This window comes from Myotis yumanensis, unplaced genomic scaffold (assembly GCF_028538775.1).
Source record: "Myotis yumanensis isolate MYYU_CA2020_CCGP unplaced genomic scaffold, mMyoYum1.0.hap1 SCAF_6, whole genome shotgun sequence".
NCBI lineage: Eukaryota > Metazoa > Chordata > Mammalia > Chiroptera > Vespertilionidae > Myotis > Myotis yumanensis.
The window spans coordinates 20,843,082-20,866,252 of NW_027223757.1; the positions used below are offsets into that span (position 1 = coordinate 20,843,082).

At 37.7% G+C, this 23,171-nt stretch overlaps 1 protein-coding gene across 1 annotated transcript in view; it reads left to right on the forward strand.

The window, feature by feature from the left end:
- Positions 1-10,415, forward strand: part of ENPP3 (ectonucleotide pyrophosphatase/phosphodiesterase 3) — an 84,708-nt gene extending 74,293 nt beyond the window's left edge. Inside the window, exons 23-25 of the mRNA XM_070417705.1 lie at positions 397-529; positions 2,114-2,267; positions 10,159-10,415. Coding sequence (XP_070273806.1) covers positions 397-529; positions 2,114-2,267; positions 10,159-10,329 — 458 coding nt within the window. The 3' untranslated portion in view covers positions 10,330-10,415. The remainder of the gene's footprint in view (positions 1-396; positions 530-2,113; positions 2,268-10,158) is intronic.
- Positions 10,416-23,171: the final 12,756 nt, after the last annotated feature.

Genomic DNA, 23,171 nt, shown 5'->3' on the forward strand with positions numbered 1-23,171 from the left:
TTTTTATCAATGTGGCTAATTATGTATTTATTCATTTTAATATACTTTCATTGGTTTCAGAGAGGAAGGGAGAGGCAGAGATATAGAAACATCAATGATGAGAGAGAATCATTGATCAGCTGCTGCCTCCTGCATGCCCCCTAGTGGGGACCGAGTCTGCAACCCAGGCATGTGCCCTGACCCAGAGACAAACCGTGACCTCAACCACTGAGCTGCACCAGCCAGGTGTGGCTGTTTATTTTTGTTGCATGGATTATTTTGCAGAATTACCCAATTAGCACTGATAATTATTGAAGCAGAACTTGATGCTATTTAAAGTATATGTCTATAATAGAAAATATTTGCATGTTCAATAGAGGTAGATATTTTTAACACCTTATTTTTTTTTATTTTTAGAAATATGGGATTACTTCCACAGTGTTCTTCTTCTAGAACATGCCAAGGAAAGAAATGGAGTAAATGTTGTTAGTGGACCAGTATTTGATTATAATTATGATGGTCATTTTGATGATCCAAGTGAAATTACAGAGTAAGTAATTTGAAACCAAGTGGGCTTTTTGATTTAGCAATTGAGCATCATGAAAGGAAGTCTCAATATTTTAAATAAAAGCTCAGTATTCTAAATATTACATAGTATATTTACATAAAAATGTCATTGTTGACTGTTTTTAACTAGACTATCTAAATATTTAGCAAAAATTTTATATGGCAAAAATTTAAACTAATGGGCAAAGGAATAATGAAGTCTAGGAAAAGTTTAGCAAAATTTATATTTGGAAAAATTCTAAACTAATGGGCAAAGGAGTAAGTGTAATTTTGTAAAGGTTGAGATGGGAAAGACACTGTACTGCTGATAAATATAGAACCAGTCCAGCAATAAAAAAAAGAAAAAAGCAAGTAGTGACAATTCATAATATTGTCCAATAGTAGATGACTCATAAAAGTATCTTCCAGGAGAGGGTGTAAGCTTCATGTTGAAAGCTAGTCCTACTTCACTACATTTTTGTACTAAACCTGGTCATAATAGGTTGCTAAGAATTATCTTTGAATGCAGCGCAGAGGAATAGAGAGATTTAAAAGTTTCATCCATTATTTCTCTTTATTATCAAAATGTATAAAAGGCCAAACTAAACAATTGTATTGTCTAAGCCTAGATCATGTAAATAAAGCAATGATTTCTACCTGTACCTTCTGATAAAGTAACATATATGACTACTCAGTATGTGGCCCCTTGGCGTTTTGTTTGCCTTGTCCTTATTTCAGTGTTTATCCGTTGTATATTACACTATTTCATAATTCTGCAGACAGTTGGGTAGCACTTCGCTACCCACTAGGCGTTTTCTAAGCACTCACATATATTTCATTTAGTCCACAAAACATCCTTTGTTAGATTCCATTAGCCCCCATTTAGAGATGAGGAAACCGAAGCACAGAAAAAATAAATAACTTGCCTACGTTCCACAACTGGTAAGTGGAAAAGCCAGAATACGAAGCCAGGGTAGTGCTGAGTCCATGCAGAAATTCGAAGTCACAATCATATGTTACTACTTACACCAACTCATATTGCTTTTAGAGGACTCATACTAGCTTAACTTTATTTTGCACTTAAAACTTTCAAAAGCACTTTCGTGGTTGTTATCTGAAAATGAAGGAATGTCCTATCAGTTGTATGGGTTTATCCCCATGTCTACACTGTGAAGTTGAGGAAACTCAGTAAGGCATGGAATGCTAGAGGATTAGAACACATCCAGACATCCAGTGGGAGTGCATAGCTAGAGTAGGAGTCTATTCCCGGCTTCTTTCTCAGCCTCTGCTTTTAGACAATGTCACTATGAAGTACAAAGTCAACAAAACTAGGAAACACAGGAGGCATGATATCATGCTCTACTTTTCTTTGTAGTTTAATGTTTCCCCATAAAGGCAAAATAACCAAGCTTGGACTTCAATAGATCTCTGTTCTGCTCATTGCCACCCAAAAGTACATGGTATGCTTTTGTACTTTCTAGTCATTTACTTTCTTTTTACTTTGGCATTTCTTTAAAATATATATCAAGGCATTTATAATCTTTAGAAGTAAATGTATGACATCAAATCTTTTCAATTATGTTTTTAGATACGTCAACAGCAGCGTTCCCATCCCAACACACTACTTTGTGGTGCTGACTAGTTGTAAAAATAAGAGCTACACCCCCAACAACTGCCCTGGGTGGCTGGACGTCCTATCCTTTGTCATCCCTCACCGACCTACTAATGTGGAGAGCTGCCCGGTGAGTATGCAGTGGGAGAGTCCCTGGGACCTAAGGAAACAATCAGTCAGAGCTCATCTGGACTCTCATAAAAGTGGCTCTGACTACAGTATATTCTGTAGGTGTTTCTGGGTGGAGGTGTATGAAAAATATCTAACTTAAAAACTTTTCCTTAGACTATTGGTCTTTATGTAATTAATTACAATTTAAATATGTATGTGCCTACATGAACATGTGTTTATATATGCATATTTTATGTACTTACACTTTATTCACACCCACTAATAAGGGAAGGGGTAGTGTCTTATTAATATTTTGATTCTGAACACAAACTTAAAGGTTCTGTCCCAAAGTTGGCACTAGATTAATGTTTCCTGAATGAATGTGTAAATATAAAAACTTCATCAACTTGAAACGAGATCTGAAATGAAATATGCATATATAAAAATATAAATATACAAAATAACTTAGTTCAAGTAACATTCCTTTTCAAATATCATGTATTAGTCCACCGTAAAATCTTTCTGGATCAAGGCAAATTATGTATAAATTAGAGGCCTGGTGCACGAATTCGTGCACGGGTGGGGTCCCTCTGGGTGGTCTGTAGGGATCGGGCCAAAACCCACAGACCAATGCTGCCTGCAGCTCCGCTTGCCAGCATGAGCCCTGCATCTGGTGCCCTCCTAAGGGGAGTGGCCTGCGGGATCGGGCTGAAACCAGCTCTCCAACATCTCCCGAGGGGTCCCAGATTGCGAGAAGGCTCAAGCCAAGCTAAGGGACCTCACCGGTGCACGACTGTGGCTGGGGAAGGACAGTGGGAAAGCTCCAGGGCGTGTCCGGCCCATCTCGCTCAGTCCTGATCGGCCAGACCCCAGCAGCAAGCTAACTTACCAGTTGGAGCATCTGCCCCCTGGTGGTCAGTGCAAGTCATAGTGACTGCTTGACTATCTGCCCCCTGGTGGTCAATGCACGTCATAGTGAGCGGTTGAGCAGCCTTAGCATATTATTAGCATATTACACTATGATTGGTTGTTCGGTTGTTCTGCCATTTGGTCTATTTGCATATTACCCTTTTATTATATAGGATAATTATTTCAACTTGCATATATGTTATTTTTTTAATTTAAAATCTTTATTGTTTAAAGTATTATATAAGTCTCCTTTTTCCCCCATTGACTTCTCCCCAGCTGCTCCCACACTCCCTCTACACATACCCTCACCCCGCTACTGTCTGTGTCCATTGGTTATGCTCATATGCATGCATACAAGTCCTTTGGTTGATCTCTTACACCAAACTCCCCCACCCCCCCCACCCCCATGTTCCCTCTTAGGTTGGGTGGTTTGTTTGATGCTTCTATGTCCCTGGCTCTATTTTTGTTCATCAGTTTATGTTGTTCATTATATTCCACAAATGAGTGAGATCATGTGATATTTATCTTTCTCTGATTGGCTTATTTCACTTAGCATATTGCTCTCCAGGTCCATCCATGCTGTTGCAAATGGTAAAAGTTCCTTTTTTTTATAGTATCATAGTATTCCATTGTGTAGATGTACCACAGCTTTCTAATCCACTCATCTGTTGATGGGCACTTAGGCTGTTTCCAGATCTTCGCTATGGTAAATTGTGCTGCTACGAACATAGGGGTGCATATGTCTTTTCTGATTGGTGTTTCTGATTTCTTGGCATGTATTCCTAGAAGTGGGATTACTAGGTCAAATGGGAGTTCCATTTTTAACTTTTTGAGGAAACTCCATACTGTTTTCCACAGTGGCCGCATCAGTTTGCATTCCCATCTGCAGTGCATGAGGGTTCCTTTTTCTCCACATCCTCTCCAGCACTTGTCATTTGTTGATTTGTTGATGATAGCCATTCTGACAGGTGTGAGGTGGTACCTCATTGTTGTTTAGATTTGTATCTCTGGGATGATTAGTGACTTCAAGCATGTTTTTATATGTCTCTTGGCCTTCTGTATGTCCACTTTCAAAAAGTGTCTATTTAGGTCCTTTGCCCATTTTTGATTGGATTGTTTATCTTCCTTTTGTTAAGTTGCATATTTGTTCTTTGTAGAAAAAATATGTATCCTGATAATTGTGTTCTACTGCAGTTATTCAACAAATATACTGAGCATCTATTAAGTGCACAGTATTGTAATAGAAACTTTTTAGAATGCACAAAGGAGGAATACAATGTTTCCTCCCTGAAGAAGTTCACAAATAACTTTGATATGTAAATGAGATACATAAATGAAATATAAATAAGTATAAATAAAATATAGACTTGTAAATGGGCCAGTCGATAATAGAAGAATTATTTTTCAAATTAAAAAGTAAGAGATGTCACAAAGTTAGAATTAATTGCCAAATAAGGATGTAGTGTTTCAAATTCAAAACACATTTGGCTGGAGTGATCAATAAGGGTAACATAAAATGTGGCGAGAGTAGGGAGGGGCCCTGAAGGATGGGCAGAACTTGAACAGACTGAAAGGATTAGGAAGAATCTTTCAAAAAGGGAGTGGAGAATGGAGAGGATTTGCTCTTTTACTGGATGCAAGAGCCAAAGGGAAAGCAAGAGAGACTTAAAGATGAATCAGAGATTTTAAATGTAAATAATTATGAAAAAGAAAGAGGGGAATTAGGAATGAGAACTATTTGGGCAGGTAGATAGAATAATTAAGTTCAGGCATGTCCAGTTTGTAGAAACAGGCATTCATATGGAAATCTCATAGGTTAGTAGAGACTGGAAATTAAAGCTTAGGTCTTAGGCCAGATTAGGATTCATCTCTGTTCTTTCAGGTGTTCCCCACATAACTGTCTTCACTAGCCTATGTACTATGGGAGACACACAGATACATCAGACATGAATTCTATTAAAAAGGCTCATTGTCTAGCACTTAGAAGCCTAGCCAAATAGAAGAAGAGATCAGTGGCACACAGTGGTACTGACCAAATTGCTATAAGATTTCAAAGGAAAAATACTTCCTGATAGGGCAAGTGACATTTTAACAAGACCTTGAAGATAGAATTTGAACTTGAGTGTTTTGAGTGGCCTTTTACTGACTAAAGATAGAAGGCAAAGGTTAGAGGCTACACATTGGGTCACTCATAGTCCTAGAGTAAGAAAGAGTTTCCAAACATGACGCTCTCAGGAGATATAGTCTATATATAGACTAGATAGAGTCTAGTGTAGAATCTCTTCCTATTTTTCTTGCTAGAGTTTTATTTAGTTGATATAAGAGTAAGCCATTAGTCTTCACTTCCTCTCCCAGTGGCAGACATGGGTTACTGATAGAAAGAGGGTGGTCCCCTTTATTCCTGAAGGAGGAGTAGCTTGTTATTTATCACAGGGGTTCTAGTTAGCCATTATGGACTGATTAGAATGGGTGTGCAAAAAAGGAACTATTTGCTATCCCTGGTCTAGGCCCTTATCACCTTCTGAAAATCAATCTTAAGTGGCTTCATTGTCTTTTGTTCTTCCTCCTTCTCTTCATCTCTGTGCACTACTACCAACTTACTTAAAATTTAGTTTTTTATTATCATGTACCATATTTTCTTATACCCAGACTCCATCTACCTCAAATAAAAGAATAAACAAACACAAATCTCCCAACCTGTATACATTTACCTTCAGTTGACCCTTGCTGACCCAAGTTCTGGGCCAACCAAAGTCCTTAACTTTAATGGATCTTGGGTTTCCCTACCTCAACATCACTGCTCATGCTCTTCTCTCCTCTAGAATGCCCTTTTATTTCCCATCTTCTAAAATTTTTTACTTATACTCCAAGGTAAAGTACAAATGATCAAAACTTTCCCTGATCATCCAAAGTAGACGTGATCTCATATTAATAGGATGTCCTTTCTATTGAGTAGGACATCATCACTAATGAATTGGACATTTTCCAAAATGTTGAGGAAGTTGCATTATAGTAATAAGTATATAAAATCTATAAAGATGCTTATGAGACATGATAAGTACCAAGTGAACTTACACTAAGTTATTATTGTAAGAGAAATTGTGAAGTTAATAAGATGTGGCTGTGAATTAGGTATGAGGGAAGAGAAAGGCAAGATGAGAGTCAAAACTGACTAAAATTGAGGCATGACTGGCCAGGATATATATAAGACCATCAGTTGTTTTGGGAAGGATGAATTTGTTCTTGATGGTCTTCAGATTGGAAGTCTAAGAGGATATATGAGGAGTAGGATAGAATAAAGTGAACAAGTTTTAGAATTGAAAATCCTGGGTTCAGTTATTTACTTGGCCTCTTTGGGTAAATAACTGAATGTCATTTTCCTCAACTGTATTAAAAAAAATCAGCTCCCTTATGAAACTGTTGAGGATTAAATTAGATATTTCATATAAAATCCTAATATTTCTCAATAAATAATAAGCTAATTGTGGCCATTAACAAGAAATCACTTCTAGTTATGAAGTTAACATTCTAAAGTCAGCATGAAGTAAAATTGTATATAGGTAAAAACCCTGTATAATCAAATCGCTGCAAAAGTACAGTACATATGCAAACCGTACCAATAATAAGTCCAAATCAGCCAATACTTCCTCTGGCATTAGAACAGGTGATCGTGCTATAAGCACACAATGAAATAGTTGGCTTGCTTTAAGGAGCATGTTGTATGAAAAGTATGCACTTTTAAACATTCTAACCACTTAATCTTGGGAGGTGTTCCCACTATCAGAGGTTTAAGGGAACAGACACCAGAAGTAGAAATGATAGATTACAATCCCACTTCACACTTGATCTAGGCAACTAGATTCATATTGCTTTATTTTCTTTCTTCCCTTATCCCTACCATCTTTTCTGCCCTCCTTATCCCTTTTCTTTTCCCCTCAATTGTGTATTATTAAATTCCTCTCAAATAAATGAAAATGTTGCCACAAGTCCAAGTGACTATGATTATTGTAAGTTATTCAGCAGATATTGAACAATATAAGTATAGTCCTTGGAAGGAATATCAGCATTGTAGAGATGGATTTGGTATTAAACAATGGGAGTTAAATAAAATCAAATTGAGGGAAATATCTATACTTCCAGAATGGAAAAAATCTAGATCGGTTGAGGAAATCTCTACCTCAAATATAAAAGAAACAAACAAACACAAACAAGTAAGTCATCAAACAAGTAGTTAGAGTTATGGAAATAAAAGGAGGAATTTTCAGAAGTTTGATGTGATCATCTATAATTGAAAGATCTAAAAAATATATATATACTCAGTTAGATCTTCTTTGACAAAGCAGTTTTGTTAGTGTGTTAGAAGTAATAACCAGACTATAAATGGTTAAGGAGAGAGTATAAGAGAGTGGTTAGGGGAGAAAAATACTGAAACTAATATTGCCTCAAAAAACTAACAAACAAATTGTATTTGGAGGATATAAAATACTTCTATTTATGTAACAGTTCTAACACACATATAATCAAATATATATAAACTAGAGGCCTGGTGCACGAAATTCATGCATGGTTATGATCCCTAGGCCTGGCCTGCGATCAAGGCCATCTTCCCCAGCTGCTGGCAGCTGGCCCCGACCCCCACTGCCACTCCTCCCCCCCCAGTTCCCTGTTCACCATCAGGCTATCAGAGCCTGCCAGCTGGGGGGACGGACCGAGAGCTTGGCCATTCCCACCCGCTCGTGCCCCATCCCCTGCTGCCAGTTGCCCTCTGTGTGTGGGGTGACTGGCAGGGTGGAGGCCTTGACCTGGCGCTGCCCACATCCGCTGCCACCCACCCTCGGTTCCTCATTCCCTGTGGGGCTATTGGGGTCTGTGGGCTGGGGGCAGCTCCTGCGTTGAGTGTCCGCCCCCCCACCCCGGTGGTCAGTGTGCATCATAGCGACCAGTAGTTCTGCTGTTCGGTTGATTTGCATATTACCCTTTTATTATATAGGATAGATTTTGTATAATCAAAAGTACGCATTTAAATACAGTTCATAAAATCTGTGTACATTCAAGGCTGCTTTCTGTTGGGATGTATTGGTGCAACTAGAGCGGTGCCTATAGCTGGGTCTCTTCAGATTGGTTGGTGCTATTGAACTCTCTGGTATCAAAGGGCTTGAGTATCATCCCTGCAAGGTAAAGCTTTGTGCTATATTTTAAGACCATTTAATTGCAATTTTAAAAGAGGGCAGACTGTCAGATGTTCAGTAAACATTTAGTTGGATGGGTACCAAATGAGCCGGGAGAGAGAAGAGTAATGTAAACTCAGTGGGAGAAAACTTTATGAAAAAAGTAACCACCCTAGCTGGTTAGGCTCAGGGGATAGAGCATCAGCCCGCAGATTGAAGAGTCCCGGTTTGATTCTGGCCAAGGTCATGTACCTTGGTTGCAGGTTCCCCAGCCCTGGTGGGGTGCATGCAGAAGGCAACCAATTGATGTATTTCTCTCAAATGATGTTTCTTTCTGTTTCTCCCTCTCCATGTTACTCTCTCTAAAAATCAAATATCCTTGGGTGAGGATTAACAAACAAAAAAAGAAAAAAAATAGTAATAAAAAATATTAAATGCTACTGAAATGTGAAATAGTAAAGGCAGGGAAAAAAAAGAATGAATTAGAATCCCATTGGAAATAGGAACTTTAATTGGTATACTGCATATTTATTTTAAAAAATTAACATATTATGAATCTCACATAGAGAAATGCTTTAATGGTTAGGAACAAAAAGTAATTTCCTCTTACACTCCCTCTGGCTCAAATAATAGCTGCCTATTTTGAGCATGCATATTTAAAAAACAAGTATGCCACTGTGCTAAAGTCAAGTGAGAGTTATTAAGACACATTCATCTAATTACACAGAATTTAAGGCTTTCTAACTTGAAAAATTTTAACTGAAAATTACCAATATGATATGAATATTAGAAAATGAATAAATAAAGAATTTGGGATTTCATAGAAATCCATGACTCTAAATTACTGAACTTACTTTTGCATAGTAAAAAACCCATTAAAAGTCAAATAGCCAGGAAATAACTGAAAAGATACCAACCTGCAATGGTGCAGGGATAAAACCCTATTTCACACCATAGTTTGGGGAGGATGATGGGAAACAGAGATAGCACCTACTGCCAATGGAAGTGGAAATTGGTATGAACACTTTGTGCTAGGCTTATATATGGTAAAGTTAAAGTTTCATGGACTCTTGACCCAGAGATTTTATTTATATATGCTAGAAACTCATGTTCTTGAACTCAGGAAGCATATGCCAAGTCACTTATTACAGCATTATTATTGGGCATTTATAATGCCCAAAATACTATTAATATGGCAATAAGAAATAAACTGTGCTTTTACAAAACACAGCTGAAAACTGATGATTTAACTAGATATACATATATCATTATGAATAGATTATAAACAATGTTGAATGAAAAAGTAATTATCAAATACCACTTATATTACTTATGTAAATTTGAAAACCCATAAATCAGTAGTATATATTGCATATTGATATGCACCTACTGGCTTCACAATGACTCACAAAATAATAAGTTCAGAGTAGACTTAAGTTCATCTGTAATATTAACTTCATTGGGGACTTAACTGTCTGTAATATTTCATTTTTTAAAATGTACATCCGAAGTGGATATAAAATGGCTAAGTTTGATGACTTTGTGGTGGTCTGTATTTGCTGTAATATACTTTATACTGTTGATCTTTTTAGTTTAATATACAAAATTTAGCTGTATCAAATTAAGATTTAAGGCAATAACAACCACAGGAACAAATATCAAATTATGTTGTACACTTGAAACTAATAGAATATTGTATGTCAATTACACCAACATTTTTAAAAACCAAAACAAAAATCACAGGAAAAAGCACAACTTCTAAGTAATGAGAGATCTTTCTATTAATTAAAAAATATGCCCCATGAAAAATGGTCTTTTGTTTCTCCTTTTTAGGAACATAAACCAGAAGCTGTTTGGATTGAAGAAAGGTTGAAAGCTCATGTTGTCCGGGTCCGAGATGTGGAACTTCTTACTGGGCTAGATTTCTATCAAGGAAAAGCACAGCCTGTCTCTGAAATCTTGCAGCTAAAGACATATTTACCCACATTTGAAACCATTGTTTAACTAAATATATAAAACAATGTTGACAATATGTAAATGATTTTTTCTGTTGAGGAATCATAAAAATAAAATTTTCTATTTTTCCCTAATTCCTCTGTAAGCTATATTTTATTATTTTTGTTGTTCTCTTTTCTCTTATACTTCTTTTGGAAAATGTGTTACTTTATTTTTTAAAATATATTTTTATTGGGGGTGTCAATCAGGGGAAAAGGAGACGTATGTAATACTTTAATCAATAATATATATATATTATATATATATATAATATATATATAATATATATATAATATATATATATTAGAGGCCCGGTGCACAAAAATTTGTGCACCGGAGGGGGGGGGGGGAAGGGGGGGTCCCTCAGCCCGGCCTGTGCCCTCTCGCAGTCTGGGACCCCTCGGGAGATAATGACCTGCTGGCTTAGGCCTGCTCCCGGGTGGGCAGAGGGCAAGCCCAATCCATAGGTGCAGCCCCTGGTCAGGCTCAGAGCAGGGCCGATTGGGGAATTGGGGCGCCACCCCCTGTCATGCACAGAGCAGGGCGGATTGGAAGGTTGTGATGCCACCCTCAGTCACGCTCAGGGTGGGGCCGATTGGGGGGTTGGGGCACCGCCCCCTGTCACACTCAAGGCAGGGTTGATGGGGAGGTTGCGGCGCCACCCCGTCACGCACAGAGCAGGGCCAATCAGGGGGTTGGGGAGCTCCCCCCTGTCATGCACAGAGCAGGGCCCATCAGAGGGTTGGGGAGCTCCCCCCTGTCATTCACAGAGCAGGGCCCATCAGGGGGTTGAGGAGCTCCCCCCTGTCACTCACAGAGTAGGGCCGATAGGGGAGTTAGGGCACCACCCCCTGTCACACACAGAGCAGGGCGGATCAGGGGGTTGGGATGCCACCCTCTATCACCCACAGAGCAGGGCCGATCAGGGGGTTGGGGCGCTGCCCCCTGTCATGCTGATCCGGTGCCAGGGGGCCTCGCGGCTCCGCTGATCCCAGTGCTGGGAGGCATATTACCTTTTTACTATAAAGGATAGAGTCCTGGGGGCAGGCTGGTTTGCCCTGAAGGGTGTCCTGGCTCAGGGTGGGGGTCCCCACTGGGGTGCCTGGCCAGTCTGAGTGAGGGGCTGAGGGCTGCCTTAAGGCTGGCGATTGACTGAAGCTCCCAACCCCTCCTTTTTTTCTTTCTTTTTTCTTTTTTTTATTCTGGGCCAGCTTTAGCTCTGGCTCTAGCTCTGAGGCTTCCGCTGCTGGTTTGTTTGCGTTCTATAATCGAAACAATGTATAACTCCAGCTCTGAGATCCCTGCGGTTTTGTTTAGCTTCTATATTTGTTACAAAGTTTCAAACTGCCAGCTCAGAGGCCGGCAGCGCAGGCGGGGAATGTTGGAGTCCTCCTTCACTGCAGCAAGCAAGCCTCATGTTCGCTTCCAGCTGCCTGGCTGCCGGCCGCCATCTTGGCTGACAGTTAATTTGCATATACTCACTGATTAGCCAATTAAAAGGGTAGCGGTCGTACGCTAATTACCATGTTTCTCTTTTATTAGTGTAGATATATATTGATTTCAGAGAGGAAAGGGGAGAGAGAGAGAGAGAGAGCGAGAAACATCAATGATGAGAGAGAACCATTGATTGGCTGCTTCCTACATGCCCCCCACTAGGGATCTAGCCCACAACCGGGCATGTGCCCTGATCAGGAATCAAATTGTGACCTCCCTGTTCATAGGTCGACATGACACTCAGCCACTGAGCAACATGGGCCGGGCCATTGGTATTAAAAAAAAAAACAGAGAGAGAAAAGGTTTTCTTTACCTGTAGGATTTATTTTTAAAATTTATGCAGTGAAAAATATGCAATACAGACAGTCTGAAAGACAGGACACAAACTGGAAACTATTTCAGCTATATAGTAAAATGTGGAGATAGATAAAATCCCTCTAAGCAATGTTCCGCTGCCCGACTGAGGCCTGACACTAGATAAAATCACCCAGAATGTAGGCCCCAGTGTGGGGAGACAAGTGGAGGACATTCATAAACCTGAACTGAGTCTAACTGGGTGTTCTCATTGCTTCTGAGTTTCTCTAAAAGTGACTAAATCATTTTCTAAATCACTTTTAGATTGTTACTCAACCAAGAAATATAAATTTTCAGTCAGAAAAATTAAAATTACATTTTTCACAGATATTGTGATATTCTATGTTCCTTTTGTATACTCACTAACCCCCTAAAAAGAAATATTTATGTGTGAAATTATTCTGAAAGAAGGACACCGATTCCAACAGGTCATGGAATTACAGATTTGTAACTGCTACTTTTTAACTTTTAGTATGTAGCCTATTTTTATAATGAGCTTGTTTTATTTTTTAAATCTGAAAGTGTTAACAATAAAGTTAGTCGCATTTAAAAAATATTTATTTAGAAACAATTTCAAAGATACAGGAAGTTTGCAAGAATAGTATAAAGGACTCTTGTATAACATTCACCCAGCTTCCTTAATTATTAACACTCTCGTTATGTATCTTTATGTATATCTTTATTTTTCCCCTAAAGTTTCCTAGAATACATTGTAGTCTTAATGCCTATTTACCCTCCCCAGTTCATCAGTGTGTATTTCCTAAGATCAAGGACATAATTCACAAAACCACAGTCAGGAAGTTCAATCTTGATATTATACTATTATTTAATATATAGCTCTAATTCAAAATTTTCTCATATTTTCATTAATGTCCTTTACAATTTTCATTCTGGGATTCAAAACAGAATCATTCATAGCATTAAGTATTTTTTCTCTTTGATCTTTTATAATGCACTACAATTTCTTAGCTTTTAACAAATACGTTGACATTTTTGAAGAGGGCAGGGGATTTATCTGTAGACTGCCCTTTGATCTGGGTCTGTTTGACATTTCCTCATGATTTGATCTCTGTGTGGTATTTTTAGCAGGAGCACTACCTCAGTGATAAAGTGTCCTCTGGAAGCACTAGATGTTCATTAATTTTTTTTTAATCCTCACCCAAGGGCATTATTTGTTCCCGTTTTGTTTTTTTACTTCAAAATAAGATATGTACAGTGTGCATAGGAATTTGTTCATAGTTTTTTTTTAAACTATAGTCTGGCCCTCCAATGGTCTGAGGGACAGTGAACTGGCCCCCTGTTTAAAAAGTTTGAGGACCCCTGGGATGCTTCTCTGTCTCTGGATCTGTTTTTGTTCATCAGTTTGTTGTTCATTATATTCCACAAATGAAATCATGTGATATTTATCTTTCTCTGACTGGCTTATTTCACTTAGCATAATGCTCTCCAGTTCCATCCATGCTGCTGCAAATGGTAAGAATTCCTTTTTTTTTTACCACAGTGTAGTATTCCATTGTGTAGATGTACCACAGTTTTATAATTCACTCATCTGCTGGTGGGCATTTAGGCTATTTCCAAATCTTAGCTATGGTGAATTGTGCTGCTATGAACATAGGGGTGCATATATTCTTTCTGATTGGTGTTTCTAGTTTCTTGGGATATATTCCTAGAAGTGGGATCACTGAGTCAAATGGGAGTTCCATATTTAGTTTTTTGAGGAAACTCCATACTGTTCTCCACAGTGGCTACACCAGTCTGCATTCCCACCAGCAGTGAACGAGGGTTCCTTTATCTTTGAATCCTCACCAGCACTTGTCATTTGTTGATTTGTTGATGATAGCCATTCTGACAGGTGTGAGATGGTACCTCATGGTCATTTTAGTTTGCATCTCTTGGATGATTAGTGACTTTGAGCATGTTTTCATATGTCTCTTGGCCTTCCTTTTGTCTTTTTTTGAAAAGTATCTATTTAGGTCCATTGTCCATTTTTGATTGGGTTGTTTATCTTCCTTTTGTTAAGTTGTATGAGTTCCCTGTAAATGTTGGAGATTAAACCCTTATCAGTGATAACATTGGCAAATATGTTCTCCCATGCAGTGGGCTCTCATTGTTTTGTTGATAGTTTCTTTTGCTGTGCAAAAGCTTTTTTATTTTGATGTAGTCCCATTTGTTTATTTTCTCTTTAGTTTCCATTGCCCTAGGAGCAGTATCAGTGAAGAAATTGCATTGGCATATGTCTGAGATTTTGCTGCCTGTGGATTCCTCTAGTATTTTTATGGTTCCCCATCTTATGTTTAAGTCCTTTATCCAGTTTGAGTTTATTTTTGTGTGTGGTGTAAGTTGGTGGATTAGTTTCAATAGTTTTGCATGTATCTGTAAAATTTTCCAAATACCATTTATTGAAGAGACTGTCTTGACTTCATTGTATGTTCATGCCTCCTTTGTCGAATATTAATTGAGCATAGTGGTTTGGGTCAATTTCTGGGTTCTCTATTCTATTCCATTGATCTATATGTCTGTTCTTCATCTTAATTTTAGAAACCTATTAATTCTTTACTTACAGGCTGTCAATGACTAAGTTTAATTTTTTTGTTATTCACAATGTATGTACATTACTAAGAGTAGGTTTTAGGTTTTAATGTCAGAAATATTGGAGCCAGGATCTCAATTTTGAGGTTGGTGAATGATAGAAGTGTGAACTGAATGAGTTGATGTTGCTGTATGAATTTTAACAAAAATAGCTGTGGCAGACTACTCTGCCAATTCACAAAATGGCTGATTTCACAGTTGTGATGTGATATTCTATACAGGTCTTTATTTTGTGACTGAGATCATATCTGTGAAAACTAAGGCTTTAAAAAGAGTGTAGGAAAAATTGAGAACAACTATTTGTTGGCTCCCCACACACACTTTATTGTGATATAATTGACATATGATAACATGTGTAAGTTTAAGGTGTACATGTTGATTTGATACACTTATATATTGTACAATGACAACCACCATAATATTAGCTAAAACCTGCATCATGCCACCTAATTACTATTTCTTTTTTTTGTGGGAAGAACATTTAAGATCTAATCTTTTAGTGACTTTCAAGTACTTTTTATGCCTTTTAACTAATAAAATGTTGGTTCTACCAAGTGGATTAATTCTGGTCTCTGAGATGCAGTTTTGTTCTCCTGGAAGTCAAGATTGAACATTTATTTTTAATCCTTTCTAGGATTAGGTTTAGAATATTCAAATTGTTGAGCTACTGGTCCTTAAAATGTTTTCATAGTTTTTTTGTATGAAAGTTTTGAATTCACAGAACACCTTAGAATATTTCTTTTCTTTTTTTTTTTGGCTTCAGGATATTAAATGGCTTTTTTAAAAAGGTAACAAAATAATGGAAAATGTTCTTATTCTTTTTTTTTAATCCTCACCTGAAGATACGTTTTTATTAATTTTAGAGAGATTGGAAGGGAGTGGGGGGAGAGAGAGAAAAATCCATTGGTTGTCTTCCATATGCTCCCCGACCATAGAGCCAACCTACCACCTGGGTATGTGCCCTGACCAGGAATCAACCCACGACCTTTGAGTGTACAGGACAACCCTCCAACCCTCTGTGTCACACCAGCCAGGGTGGGGAAGTCAATTAGCATATTCACTCCTTATTGGCTGTGGGTGCTGCCATCTTTGAGGACGGGGCATTCAATTAGCATATTCCCTCCTTATAGGCTGTGGAGGGAATATATATAATAAACTATCACATAATTTTATCAACCAATGATTATAACTATTAAAGACTACTGATCCACCGAAACTGGTTTGGCTCAGTGGATAGAGCGTTGGCCTGTGGACTGAAAGGTCCCAGGTTCGATTCCGGTCAAGGGCATGTACCTGGGTTGCGGGCACATCCCCAGTAGAAAATGTGCAGGAGGCAGCTGATCGATGTTTCTCTCTCATCGATATTTCTAACTCTCTATCTCTCTCCCTTCCTCTCTGTAAAAAATCAATAAAATATATTTAAAAAAATAAAAGACTACTGACCCATGGCTCCTGGGCATAGCTTTGCTTTAAATGTAATATTTGAACATGATATTTGAGGAAATGCTAATCCATGTTCCTTTGGTTCAGATTCAAATGTTTTGTTTTGTTTTTGCCCCAGGGGAACTTCAAATTACTCAGAAAAATACTTGTATTTTGGAGATTTAGAAAATTGTTTTTATCAGAAAGTGTAACTTATTGGAGCAAGTAAGAAAATAACTACTTGACATTTCAATAAACATATTTTTTTTTTTTTTTTTTACAAATTTTTACCCATGAGATGTGTAGCTGAGAATTAATGAAGACTCATGTGGGTGGTGAACAATCATCACCCCAGTCTTCTTGAGTTATTATTTTTTTTTTTTTTACTTTTGGACAATAGAACTATGCCATCTCAGGTGATGTAATATCTTTACTTTTTTTTCTGCTGACATTGAAATATTGATCAATTACATTTTTGACAAATGTTTTTTATATACATGATAATTTACTATAACAGTGTTTCTTGCTTTTGAGTAGAGAGACCACATATTATTCCTATTTTTAGTTATAAGTTTTTTGGTACATCAGGCATATAAGAGGGACATTTTTGTGAGTTCCAATGTTACTGAATCAAGGATTACAATTAATTCCTGTTTGTAGAAAGAGAACTTTCCAATCAAAGTGAGGTCAACTAAGGTCTTGGGAGCAGACTTAGAAAGAAGGGAAATTCTAAACGTTGGCTTATTTTGCAGACTTAGTTAAAATTCTGGAAATTTATTTTCTCAATTCACTTGCTTCTTTTTTTAAAAAAGTAAATGTTCAGGGTATTTAGTACCATAGTTGGAATTAAGACAGCTCAGTGTCTGCTTTAGAAAATATCAGAAACAAATGAGTTTTCTGGGCGAGTAGAAGTAGATAGATGGGGATGAGTGGAATAAGGAGGTGCACTGATGGATGTGCCAATGATTCCTCTGTAGCCACTAAGCTAGCTGGACTTTAGTATAAGAATGTCCATGAAGTCTGTATTTCTCCTTTTAGATGGAACTGATCTTGATGCTATAAGTCTCATCTGGTTTTGGCACTAGAGTTTATTTCCAAATTGCATTTGAGTTCTTTGAAAATCCTCTTGCCCTGGGGAAATCTCTTTCCTTCCTCCACCTCCATCCCCGCCCCTGCATCACCGCTACCCCACCACCACGACTTGTCATCTGTTTACTTTGGGAGGGCTGGGCATGGGAATGGAAACAGGACATAAACTGAAACAGTTTTCAAAAACACAAACAAGGCTATTGGAAGACACGACTTCCTTTTTACACAGCACCCTTGGCAGACCACAATCACTCCCTCAATCAGTGGATTCACGCTTGGACAAACTTCCAGACAGGAACAAACCTCGGCCTTCCAGTGACAGAGAATTTGTGCTGTTCTGACTTGTTCCAAATCTGCAGTGTCAACGTAGCTGATGACAACTAGTAAAGTGTGACACTGGACTTAGAGCTAGGCTGGTTCAGTTATCCTAAGACGTTATGTTTCTAAATGTGTAAGTTAAAGATTCACAGGTCTAGAAGAAATCTGGAGAAGCCAGCTAATCCATCTCTTAAAGTTCACTCTTTAAAAAAACTAGAGGCTCAATGCACAAAATTCATGCAAGAGTAGGCTTTCCTTCCCCTGGCTGCCAGCACCGGTATCCCTCTGGCCACTGGCAGGCACCCGGGACCCGGGCTTCCCTCGCAGCCCCTGCTTTGTCCAGAAGGTTGTCCAGAAGGATGTCTGGTCTAATTAGCATATTATGCCTTTATTATTATAGATAAGGCTCTATATCTTTAAGGCAAGGGTGGAGAACGTCTAGCCCATGGGCCCATAAGACCCACAAAATAGTTTGATCTGGCCTTGCCAAGGCAGTAGGGGTGAGTTAATTAAATGTTTGACCGAATATAGCAGGCTAATTTTTAAGTTGGCAATTTTGTATGGCCCTCAAATAACGTTATAAATATCCAAATGGCCCCTGACAGAAAAAAGGTTCCCCATCCCTGTAAGGATGAACAAAGACCTTAAACATTTTTTTCATATTTCTTGAGATTAAGAAGTTTTGCCTAATAATTAGCAGTGTCTTGTCTATTTAATGTGATATCTGTAAAGTTTGCATACAATAGTATCCTAATGAATCATTTTTTCTCATTTGAATGTGATACGGTGAGAGTAAATTGATAAGAACATGAGTTCCTAAGTTACAGACACCAGGGTTTAAATCCTGGCTTTTAAGTTGTGAAAACTGGAACAAGTTTCTTGAACTCCACAACTCAGTTTTCTCATCTGTGGAAGGGGACTCATTTAGTACCTACCTCACAGAGTTGTTGTGGAGATTCAGTAAGTTACCAGATACAGAATATGTACCACAAAGGCTGTAATATGGTAACACTGCCCTCTCTTCATCATATCAAAAGCATCCTCTTTGAATTAATCAGGCAATTGTTTCTGCTTCACTTCGGCTTAGGCACAACTTCCGTGACTTAAATTTGTGGATTGTGTCTGGTTGATCTTTGCCCTGTGATTTGGAGCACTGAGTCCTATATTTCCTGCCAGATGAGTTAGTCACATTAGTAGCATCCTCCATCATGGTTTGTGGTTGCCCCGATCTTTAAATTTGGCCTGTGATATTACATTCTCTATTCATTGGTTAGGTCCAAGAATATTTTTATAAGTTATGACCACATTAGCAATTTAAAGTGAAAAAAAAACAAAAACGGAACCATGGCATGTCTAATCCCGTTACTCTGGAATACTGAAAAAAACAAAACAAAAACACCACACAGAGAAATAGATTGGCCACATTGGCTCAGATGAACTGGTCTTGGCAATAGATTCATGGCCTCCATTTCTCTCAGGATCTCATTTCAGAAAATGGGTTCATTCTGCAGAGATTTCATCAACTATCACTTCAGATTCTGACTTCAGCATCTTATAGCATTTAAGCAGAGTTTTCCACAAATTAAGCTGAAATTTAAAACGAGATCTTCAATTCATTGCTTTGATACTATATGTCTTTCTTGCTGTCCCTTTGAATCTGAAACTATCTTTTCCTAGTCAATCAGCAACATGTTTTGATTATTCATTAAAGAGAAGGGGGCACATAGCAAAAAAATAAATAAATAAAAATGAAAAGTGAAACAGGGTGGTCAAGCTAGGCCCCTGTGAGAAGGTGAGATCTGAGCAAAGACTTGGAGGAGATGAGATGTTAACCAAGCAGGTATATGGAAGCTATCAAGGCACATGCATGATGTGTTCAAAGACCAGTAGAAAACCAGCATGGTTGTTAGAAAAAAATTATTTTCTTCTCATAGCTCTCATAACCATTTCCTGGAATCCACCTTAAGAACAAAAACTAGATAAAAGAGATATTTTTTAAAAATTGCAACCAACTCAAAGAAGTGATCAATATTTTTCTGTTATTGTTGTGTTTCACAGTTACTCTGAGTCATCCTGTCCCAAAATAAAATTTCTTTGTAGTTTGAGACAAATGATAAATGGGGTATATCAAGGTCTATCTGGCAATAACAAGTTCGTTAGCAATAATCCCAAATATAACTCCGCATGTTACCTTCTAGTCAAATTATAATATTAGGATAAGCCATATGAAATTGCCATTCTTATAACTCAAAAACTGTTAACCATTGTCCGTTTTATATGGTTTAGCTTATACCCCATTTTGGTAATATTAAAATAATGCAAAGTGTGTTGACTGCCAGAGATATACTTTGGCATTGTCGTATTTTGGAGTTATGATTGCTTTGTGAAACAATTTTTTCAATTTATGTATCAAACACTTTCACATGTCTCCTTATTTAACTCTACAACTTTTGATACAGGTTTGATTATTCTCAGCTCACATATAACAAACCTGACAAGAATGGAGTTTGAATTATTTATTAAACCACAAAGTTACTAGAGAGCTGAGCCAGGATAATATATATTTTCTTTTACCCCATGTCCAATGCTCATTCTATCGTCCCACAATTACAGTCTATTACTATCAGTTAATCAAGATATTTAGGGAGACAAGAGTTTCAATTGCCTATAATCCAGCTAAAGCAGTATTTCCTAACGTGAGTTTGTGGGATCCTACTCTCCGGGTGTGATCATTAATTTTTATGTGTTAACTTGGCTGGACCTATTCTGGATGCTTCTGTGAAGGTGTTTTGAATAAGATTTAGATTTAAATTGGTGGACTTTGAGAAAGGCAGATTGCCCTCTATAATGCAGGTGGGCCTCATCTAATCAGTTGGAGATCTAAATAGAATGGAAGGCTGACCATCCCAAACAAGGGAGTATTTTCCAGAAGACTTCTTTCAGATTTCATCTGCAACTTCAGGTCTTTGGACTTGAACTACATATTGGCTCCTCCCTTATGGAAGGAGCCTACATATAGCATATACATATATAGTGAGTATATAATGAATACATATACAATAAGATATTTGTTTTGTTTCTCTGGAGAACCTTGACTAATAGACCTGGGATGTTTAATTACAAAAAGTTTATATTTTTGAAAAGTTCTAAGCATCATTTGTTCTTTGAAAAGGCTCCAAGAATACTTTTTTGTTTTTAAAAAATACTTTGAATTTAATTAAAAACAAAAGCTACCAGCAACCTGTGCATATAGTTCTAGTGTTCTAAAGAATACACTTTTGTAAATGCGGAGGAATGGAGCCAATTTGTACAAACTAATACCCAGAAGGGCCTGCCAAGTGCTTTAGGAAAAACACAAGGAAGAGGAAGTGCTGTGCAGTGGTTAAAGACAGGGCTCTTATATCATATTGCATAAACTTTGTGTGGTTCATGTTCATGGGTAAAATTAGATAGTTTAATAGCTGTTGTAAGGATTAAGTGATATAACACATAAAACATACTTAGAAAAGTAATAAGTGCTCCTTTTATAATGTTACTTGCTCTGAAAATTACCATGAGCTTATATACCTCAATGTGAAAAGAATTTAGACTAGTCTTAAAAATTAGATTGCGGAGAAAGAATGTATTTTATTTAAACTATAAAATAATTCACAATTTTTAAAATATAATTTTTTTAACAACTATGGGTGTCCTATTATAAGACATATTATGGATTCAGTTACATTGTTGGCAAGAGACCTAGTAAAAAAAAATAGCTGGATTATGGATTATTTTGTTTGTTTGTTTTGTACCTTAACTTCAGAACTTCTGTTGACATCATTGCTCTTAAAAGTAATTTTGGTGCATATATTGTATCACATTTATGTAGATGCCTGTGAGAAATTTGAGGGAAGGAAACTTGTCTTATTCTCCTTTGTACCAGTAACTATCAATGTGTCTCATTGAGAAGGAGCTTAGCAAATACTAAGTAAACTTATCTGTTCCAATTTAAGCTTTATTATAAAAGCACTAAGAGTTTCGGTTCTACTGAACTATGCTTAGAGAGACTTCGGATGTAAGGATGCAATAACACGATCTATCCTGCCATATATTTAAATCTGAGTGAGAACAAGTCCTGTTTAATTTTAATCCTTCTTCTGATTCACTCAATTCTTTTTCTGGGATTTCATGAGAGGATAGTTGCCTGAGGCCTGTTGGTAAAACTTTGAGGATAGGATGCTGATAGCGGGGGAAGGATCAGGAGAAGGAGAACCTGGGGCGGTCCAGGACCAACAGATCTGCTGCGGGGAACATGTATTCATTAGGTACGTCTAGGACAACTGTGGAAGTGGCCACCTCAGACAGGGTGGGTGACTTAGGTTTTGAGAATACATGGCAAATGAAGAAGTCACATAAAATCTAAAATTGTAGTCTTTCTTTTAAAATGGGAATAGCCTAGATAATATGCAAGCACAAATTTTGAAATCCCTACTCAGCAAGGTTGAAAGTGGAAGAATTAAACTCTCCTATGTTCCAAAAAACAGTAAGAGAAAAACACATTAGACTGGAAACCAGCTGTGTGGAGGTTTCAGCAGTGCCAATGAGTAGAAAAAGTTTCCATATAATTTTAATAACCAAGTAGAGTCAGAGTGAGTGACTCAAGCCATGTCTGGAGTGTAGACTTATTTGATGGAAACTTTGTAGGCTGGCTTTTCCTTTTTCCCCACTCTGACTTTACAAGCCAGAGCCCACATACTTGGAAAGAGTAACTGGGCAATTACTAAATGGTTGCTGAGTGATGGGGTAAATAGTTGGAAAAAGGCTTGAATTTGGATTTATGACAGCTCTCAAGGTAAGTCTTCTTACTCTCATGTTATAGATAGTTTTCTATATAATAGGAAACACACGATTAAAGGAAAGCAGAAGTTTGCTATGTATTTCCAATGAAAATTCATCTTGATCAGTCAAATGTGTTAGACGAAAGTATAGACATTGTCTTTTTAAGTTTTCAAAAAAGTTTCCTTAATAAAATACTTAAGACTCCATGTGTTCTCAGAAGCCACGGCAACGTGCTTTATGAGAAGAAAGAGAAGAGAGACTCTTGCACTCTAAGTCAAAGAGCCCAGTCCTGTCACGGGGGCTCCACAGCTGCCCAGCTCATTTTCATCAGAAGCCAAAGCTCAGGGCAAAGGCAGGTTGAGAGCAGAATTGAAAGAGGCCATGTCACAATATTTTATACTTATCCATATGTGTTTAAGGATCTAGGACTACACTGTATATTTATCTATCTGGTGAGAATAATATTCTCTTAGCTGAAGAATTTCACCACCACCACCACCATACATATACCTGTTTGTATGGTCAATCTTTTGATAAGCGGCTTGAGATGAAGCACAAAACACTCACAGGCCAGACTTGACTAACACTAGCTATTGATCTGTTTTTTATTGTGGTGGTGATGGCTGTTGTTTGTGAGGAGTATTGTTGGTGACCTGGCTGGGTATCTTTTTGGTAACTGAAGAATTCAAACCAAAGACTGGATTTGTAAGTTAGGAATATAAGAAAACATTTTTTGATTGGCAGGCAAGAGAAGAGACTGTGGACAA